The following is an 8740-nucleotide window of genomic DNA, read 5'->3' on the forward strand; positions in this document are numbered from 1 at the left end:
TGTATGCTAAAAACTTAACTTTTTAATACAATATTTTATGCACAATTATATCGTAATTCAAATTCAATAAATACCTTAACCATCCCACCACGACCGTTCAGAAGCTAACAGTGAAATGATGAGCAAAATAGTAAGAATTGTTACTTCTCCAAAATACAAATCATGGTCCATGGATCACACGCTGCTATTTATTTTCATGCTTAAATCTCAAATCTTGCCTTCTCACTAGTTTTTGAGTTAAAATGTTGACACATTATGGATTGCTCCATATATTACAATTAAAACGGACTTCTTCATCATCATCATCATTGCTTTAACTTCCTGCACATTTCATATTTCATTATTCCGACAAGTTTGTACTTGAAGGGAATTTTTCCGGAATTCAAATTATCATATTTGACTCGTCAGAAAAACATAAATATATGGCAACATTATTTGAGCATTTGTCTTATTCACATTTTGCGAACGTATTAATAATCAAGGCGAATAATCAAAACTGATTTCACTTCCAGCTTTCTCCAAAATCCACTCCCTGAATCCTGCAACATCTGTGAAAACGGCAGGAAATTCAGGGTCGCAAAACTTGGCTCCGTAGACGTTTCTCGCGATTGTTTCGCTGACTATGCCCCTCACGAAAAAGACATTTTCCTCCTGCAGCACTAATGCAGATCCGCTATCTCCGTTGCAAGGATTTGTGTTTTCTGAAATTAATTTTATTCTTAGTTAGCTGCACACATTGATTTTGATAAAAAAATCATTACTAAATAAATATCCAGCGCAGAACGAGGGTGACTGCTGCAATTTTCTGGCATAGTAAGACTCCTTTCCATGGATCGAACTGCATTCATCTATGGAGAAAATTGGCAATTCCAACTTTTGGAGAATATTTCCTGTATCATAGTCCGCAACAAGGCCCCAACCTGCAATCTTTTGTTGTAAATATATTAGATTGGAACAGAGCGTTTTGATAAACTCCTCAAAACTCATTATTTGTCAGGAGTGTAATTTTTAATTGGTGAGAAAGTAACATCTTGAAGCAAAAATACTATAAAAACAAATCAAAATTTATCATCAAATTTATTCTACATTAAATGCTGAAACGTGAAACAAAAAGGCAGATGAAGGGTGATAAGCCCCGTTAAGTAAGCCCTGCACGGGCCCATTGCATGACTTTGCTTTGACAAGCACCACGCGACCACCAAGCTGCAGATCCAGGTTTGACCCCTTCCACTCCATAGCCTAGCGATGTCACGGGTCGATGACCTTGAGCCATGAGACTCTCTGACCTTGATCCGGGGACTTTCCTCCAAAGAAACCTTGGATAGCAATGCGCCCCCATCTACCCGAGACTACACATGGCAATAGGCTGTACAGGTCATTGCTAGATGGGAGCTAGTCCTCTTTAATAGCAAATTTTATTTTAACTCTACTTAATTCATATGTCTACTAAAGTTTTGATCTTTGCATTAAACTTATAAATGGAGGTTTTCTACATATTATAAAATCAAGACGCTGAATGGGACGCTGATAAATGAATTATTCTAGAACACTTTAAGGGAAACATGAGCACGGTTGGGGTATGTATGCAACCGGCCTCGCTGCTACGTCATCATGACGTATACCATAATTTCAAGGGGTTTATTTATTTCAAGGTTTATTTTATCCTCTCTAGCTTTTTAAGGCAAAGAGTTTCACTGGATCATTGGTTTCTACTATTAAACCCTTTTACCAAACTGTGCTAGAGAATCAACAAATTTTTTAGGCAACAAAATTATTTTCTAAGGAATTCTTCACTTGAGGAATGCATTATGAATGATGAAAAATGGGGCTTGTTTATCATTATAATTCTCAACAGAGAGTGATAAAATTAATATAACTTTAAAACAAACCGTGAAGGTTAATTTAAATTAAATATTGACAGACTTGATCGCTATATAAACAAACAAATTCGCGTAAGAATGTTAAATCAGTTAAAAAAAATTTATAGCTTCGTTAGTGTGTCACTATTTTTAATTTTAAACTAAAAAAGAGTAATTAATTAAATTTGAATTGTAATTTTAAACTTAAGTGATTATTTGAAAAGTTAAAATATACATTAAACTCACTATTGAAACAAATTGAAAAATTAATATTTTGCTACATAAACTTAACTTAATTTTTATAGTGTCAAATTTAACTCACAGTTCCATTTCTTCCCTGGATAATATCTACGTTCTTCGTTTTGAACCAAAGGCAAACAGGCGAGATGATGACCGAAAACTCGACATCGCGGTTCAGTTCGAGAAGGGCAATGTCGTTGCGGTGGTCGTCAAGATTGTACTCTTCGTGCGCAACTATTTTCCTCAGCTGCAATGACGTCAGAAATAAAACCCTTGAGGGAATGATTCATATTCATATACCGAGTGCAGCTGAACGCCAGAGTCGCTTGTCCAGCCGTCATTGAGCTGCTCCTTTCCCAGAGCCACAATTAGAGCTTGCGGAGGCAACAAGGCTCGTGCCTCGTAAACGCAGTGAGCAGCTTTAGAATTTTTTTTTTAATTAAATTGTGTTGTTTGCCAACGTTCAAGATTTTAAAAATACCAGTAAGAATGAATTTCTTTGATATTAAAGATCCGGTGCACGTGTATTCAGGCGGAGAGGCGGTGCTCGTTCTGAATAAAGCTGCGGACCAGGGGAAATCCCGCAGCTTCGCGTCCGTGCCCCGAAAAGCGAGCTGAATGCCGGGATCGCTGTGCACAACGCCACAGTTTGGATAGCTGCGGTGATCTGTGAAGGAATTAGTATGATGCGATTTTTATATTTTAAAATAATTTACTTTGTGGTATTGAGGGTTTCGGTGTGATTTTGATATTCTCGGCGAAAAATTTGATGTGCCGTGCGACATCAGTAAAGCCGAGAACTCTGAAAACGCTGCACTCGACTTCTTTGTGCGTTGAAAGGTAATCGTTGTTGACGCCTCGCAGGTACCAGCGGTCGCCGATTTTAAACTGCATTGGTGCGCCCCAGCCTCTGAGACAAACTGAGCTAACTCCCTCTGTAAGTTATATTAAATTAAAAATATACCGAGGGAATTTTTTCATTTTTAAATATTTATCAGCAACAATAAAGATGCTTAATTTTTTGGCCAAATTCTATATTTTTAACCTTGATAAATAAGGCATAAATCAGGATCCTTGAAGTTCTTTCTAGCTTGTGGATTTACTTCTGCTTTGCAATCGGCCGTCGAGGAGACTTTGAATTTGCCAACAACTTTTTTACCCGAATTTCCATCTTCTCCTGCAACCTTTAAAAATTATTCTTTTTTGTTAAATATATTTATAGTCAAAGGCCATCTTTGACGAAATTTTCGTGTACATGATCAACCAATCAATTCCTGAGGTTCGAATTAGGTTTGGGAATCAACTTTTCCGGCCGGCAGTTCAGCGTGTCGTGTGTAACTATGTGTTTTTGGCGCCCAATCAGTACAAACATATGTACCTCGCTCTGATTGGTCGAGTCCGGCGCATGCGTCAAATCCGAGCTACTTAAATTCGACGCATGCGACAGGCTCGACCAATCAGAGCGAAGTACGCAGGTACGTACTATTTGGGCGCCTAAAACATTATCGTGTTTTCACAAGTCACGGGGAACTTCCGGTCGGAAAAGTTGGTCGCCTAACCAAATTCTAACCTCGCGCGGGAATCGATTTGTGGACACGAATTAAATCTCGGCAAAGACGCCCTTTAAATCCTGAAAGGAAAAATTAACAAGCAAAATTTAACAAATGTTTGAATTCTCACGCTTGCAATTCCTTGATTATCAGTGATAAGAGATCCATTTGCCTCAATCGGCTTATTCCACAGGCAAATAGGCAAAACGCCACCTTCCAAAAGGTTTCTGTCAAATTTCAAGATGGCTAAGTTGGCTTGAAGCCTCTCTGAATCATATTCTGGGTGCACGACGATCTCGGATGGCTGAAAATTTTTAATTTAATGCTGATAATTTTAGAATAATAATAGCAAATAACTTACTCTTAAACTTTCCTGAATTTGAAAGCGGTTTTTCGCAAAGGTGACTATTACATCAGATGGATCTTTTCCATTCACGCAATACGCAGCTTCAGAGGAGTAAAATATTTTCACGTTTAATTTATTTATAGAATATCAAAGAAACAATTATTACCAGTGACGACATGGTATTTTGAAATGACTGATCCGTAACAAACGAAGTAATCAACAGACACCTTCACTTGCCAAGCGCGGTCGTTATTATTTTGCACTCGACCGCAATCTTCGTGGTTCAAATTGCTTGGGAAATAGAAGTCTTGAAAAAATAGAAAATTAGATTAATATATTACAGAGTTTTATTAATTTTTACCTGTTGCTAATTCCCTCAACTTAATATCGGTGTTTTCAGTAATGAATTTAATCTTCCGAGCAACATCCGTGAATTTGTAAATCCTGAAAAACCTGCATTCGGCAGATTTGTCTTCGGTGTTGAAAAAGTTGGTGTTGACGCCTCTGAGAAACCAGCGGGCGCCGATTTTGAACTGCATCGGCGCGCCCCAGCCTTTGAGGCACACTCTGCTCAAACCCTCTGCAAAAAAACATTAGATGTAAATTAGAATTGAGGATTTGTGAAAATGTATTTACCCTGATACATGAGACATAGATCGTTTGATTTGAAATAAAACGATCCATGATTTATTGCTTTCCCACAATCTTCATTGGAAACGACCTTGAACTTGCCCGCAGTTACCTTTCTGCTTGCTGAAACTTCTTCACCGACAATCTGTGAAAATAAATGATTTAATCCAGGAAATAGTTTCACTAAAATTAAACGGATCCCTTTTTCAGGAATTTTTTTAAGTAAATTTTATTTCCATAAATAAAAAAAATAGGATTTTACTGTAGCAATTATTCCTCCATTTTCATGAACTGGCGATCCGTTGCCTGCAATCGGTTTGTTCCAAACACAAATAGGCACAACTCCATCCTTCAAAAGGTCACTCTCAAATTCAAGGATAGCCAACGGGTTTTGCGGCTCGACAATCAATCGTGAAGGCTTTACGACTGACAAAAAAAAATTATAAGTATTCAACACGAAGAGCTATATTTTTCTGCCAAACCGCTCCGAAATCCAGATTTTGCGAACGACACTGACACTTGGGACGCGATTGCTTCTCCTTCAACGCAACCAGCATCAGACGCTTCCAGGAACGCGGTTAAAATAATAATTTAAATCAAAATTGGTATCTATTACCTGTGATAATGTATCGGTTTGAGATGACGGAGCCGTAGCATCGTGTCACTGTATTCTCGGTCTCGTCGAAAATTTCGATTTTCGCAAGCCAGGCACGTGCATCGCTGTTTCGCTCCAAGCCGCAATCCCTGTGGCTCAAATTGCCAGGAAACTCAAACTCTAAAGGCAATTTTATTTCAATTAATTAGAAACCTTTGTTTCTGTTAAAAATCAATTTTTAAAAAAAGAATATTGAGGAAAATAAAGGAAGACTTACGCAGTGAGCGTTTCGAGTGTTGCAATGATTGTGCATTGCAGAAATAAAGTGAAGATGCGGCGAGCAAGAAGATGATTGAAACGCAGCAACTCTCCGGAGCAACCTTCATCTCACCTGGCACGCTGGATTGCCACTGAAGCTGCCTCCAACTTCTCTTAAAGTGCTTTGAACCAATCGGCAGCGTTGCCAAAGTGGAAAAAATAAGTGCATGTTAATTAAGTTAAATCTTCCTTTCAATATTTACTTATTACAAAAGTACATCTTTTAAAAATGTTCTCTTTATCTTAGCTGGAAATAACTTTCATGCAACAAAGGGACGCACTAATTAATCAAACGAAAGAATACCAATTAAAATGTAATGAAAACTGCTCTTCATTTATTATGTCACACAGAGCTGCTTTTTATTGATTTATCTGCGGCCTCATCTCTTTTCAGCCGGGTGATTCTTTGTTATTTCTGCGGAACAATATCACCGTTCGAGCGAATAATATTGGCGTAACAGGCTGTAATAAAGGAATCCTGGAAGTCCATTGAAAAACTGTCGTTGCCAGGAAACCGACCCTTTTGTCCAACAGCGATGCTCATAAAATGAACCAAAATTATAAATGACTAATTTTTCAGATGGTAGAAATTAATGGAGAACCCAGAACATGACAGATGAACGTCAATCTTGTAAAAATAATATAAACTGGATAAATTGGAAATTCAGAAAAATATCCGTTGATAGATTTTTTGTTTTGTGGAAACGATACAAATCTAGCCAATTCAGGAGCTGGTCTTCACTTAGCTGCTAATCGCGTGTATGTATTTGTATTAATAGCTAAATTTTTGAGAAATTTTATAGCATTATTTTTGTTTATGTCTATGTAAAAGTTGTGATTATCAACAGGGCGAGCAATTCGTCCACATTGGCTGAACTGAAAATATTTTTAAACAAAAACTTCATTGAATTAAATATTTTAAAACTGAAAATTTTACTGTTGGAGAACCGAATGGGGGTTGGACCTCTCCGAAAACCTTTCAGTTCGTCAGGGGAGGTCGAAACGAGTCGAATGGCGTGCACATTTTGCAATTTTGACTGTTAGAACCCGAGATTTGGAAGTGGCAATATTTGAAAAATAAAAAATACATTTGACACCTCGCGATTTGTCCCCATTACCCTTTTCAGGCCTCAAATTTAACAATGTTACATCAAAAATTGATATTAACTTAATTAAATTAAATAGACCGCCATTTTCAAAATACAATTTGCTTCCTTTTTCTCCATTTACTGTATGTGTACGAGTCGTGCAAATTTATCAAAAAGTATCCTGGAGATCGATTCTTAAAATAAAACAACAGACGTTCACGTTCATAACACGCCGGGGAAAGCCAGAAGAGTTGTTCATTCCGGTCCAGACATCGCTAGTTTCGAAGCAAAACCCGCTTGCTTGTGCGGCAGATTTGTATAATAATGTTCTGCGGCTCGAACCCCGATTCAAAGAATTTGCTAAGTACCATGAAAGAATATATAAGCGAAATTTTATCATGCAGACGAGTATTTCTCCTGTGCTAAAAATTTATGATGTAATATAATATGTGTATTCATTTTTGTATTTCTTTTACCTTTTTGTGTTTGTGTTTTGCAATGGGATAGAATTCATGTGAGAAGATCTGTGTGTGTACTACCATACTAAAAGTCAGAATAAATTAAAATTTGATAAAAAAATTGTTGTTGATTCCCATCTAAAATTGAGTTGGGGCGCGAGGATATCATCCAAAATCTAAAACTCTTTTGGCACGAAATGCGACCTTTTCAGGGTTGGTTTTATTTGGAAAATCCCAAAACTGGTGTTTTTTGCGCTTAAAACCAGTTGTGCATTTTTTCGAATTGAAAAATTTGGCAAAAAAAATCACTATGTCTCTGAAAATCAATTACGTTTTTCTCTTTTTGGTTGCGTAATTTTCAAAAACATTATCTTCAATGGCCGCCAAGGATAATAGGATAATTTATCATTGCATTAACTAGAAAGGTGTCTGATAACAACTATTTTATGGAGATGTATTCGCTGACAAAGCTCTTTTTTTATATCCCTGATCGCCAAGGATAATTTATCGTTGCACATAATAATTATTGAGTTTAGTTTACTATTGGTTTTCCGTCGATTTATTATAATCAACTTAATTACCTATCCATTCCATTATTAGAAAATTTATCTTACACCTGCTACAAGAGCATCAGGGATTAATTCAGAGGGCTGTGAATTTTAGACGAATGCCAAATTAGAATACTATTTTTAGATTGTTTCTAAGTAAGAGCAAATTAGACGGATTTATTTTTCATTGTCTCCTTCGCGTTTTTTTTTTATTTCATACAAATTCATGTTAAACTTATACATTTGTATTTTTAGAGCTAAATTACAGATAAATTTAGATTGACGATTAATTGAAAAGGATAATCACTATGGTAGTTTTTAGTTAAATCGAGCGGTTTTGTTAGAAAATAATAGTCGGTTTGGACGGTATTTTATGACATTGAAAATTTGCAGTGATTTTATTTGATAAATTTTATTGAAGTACTCGTTAAAAAATGGAGAAATTCCAGATTTTGAGGCCCGGGAAAGGGTGCGTTCCATGATTTTTCATAATTCCAAAGAAAATAGAAAAATTAAATTGTAAGAATCAAAGTTGGACTGCAACCTTTGACTGCGTTGAGATATCATCCTGAATCTTTCACAACCCAACCTAGTTTTTCACCCTGAATAACTCTTTCTACCCTGAAAAGGTTGTAGGTCAAAAGTCGTCAAGATCACATTTTGCGACTTTTCCGAGAAATCGATTTTCCCGTTTTATTTTTTTGAAATAAAAATGAAATTTTGCACACTTAAATAAATTTTCAGAATGGCAGTTTCGTGGCAGTCAAAGTTTGAAGCTTTGAAACGGACTCGAATCCACTCTCCCGAGCATGACCTTTAATTATAAAATGTGCCCGTCAATTAAAAATCGAATTCTCCGTCTCCTATTTACTTCAACGCACTGTGGTGATCGAAATTGAACCACCAAAGATTAATTCCGACCCTCAGGTTCTTACCCTGACATGGCCCTGAGGGTCAGATTGCGAAAAAATGCCAAAATTGTCAAGTTTGGTGTCGTTTCACTGGGTTTTGACCCATCACAGTTCGAATTTTCATACAAAAATTATGTTTTGCATGCCAAACTTAACTCTTCAGATGGTTTTAGACAATTTTAGACAGGTTTAGACGG

At 36.6% G+C, this 8740-nt stretch overlaps 1 protein-coding gene across 1 annotated transcript; it reads right to left on the reverse strand.

Moving 5' to 3' along the window:
- On the reverse strand, positions 1–5643 carry LOC135946500 (serine protease 53-like). Its single transcript, XM_065494728.1, has 16 exons — positions 5498–5643; positions 5242–5400; positions 5108–5188; positions 4888–5051; positions 4632–4770; positions 4357–4575; positions 4162–4302; positions 4011–4096; positions 3780–3953; positions 3145–3283; positions 2816–3034; positions 2581–2766; positions 2400–2518; positions 2182–2346; positions 762–927; positions 1–701 (listed from the first exon to the last, which is right to left on the reverse strand). The coding sequence occupies exons 1-16, from the start codon at positions 5604–5606 to the stop codon at positions 478–480; spliced, it is 2490 nt and encodes an 829-aa protein (XP_065350800.1). The 5' UTR covers positions 5607–5643; the 3' UTR covers positions 1–477.
- Positions 5644–8740: the final 3097 nt, after the last annotated feature.

Source organism: Cloeon dipterum, chromosome X, assembly GCF_949628265.1.
Source record: "Cloeon dipterum chromosome X, ieCloDipt1.1, whole genome shotgun sequence".
NCBI classification, from domain to species: Eukaryota; Metazoa; Arthropoda; class Insecta; order Ephemeroptera; family Baetidae; genus Cloeon; species Cloeon dipterum.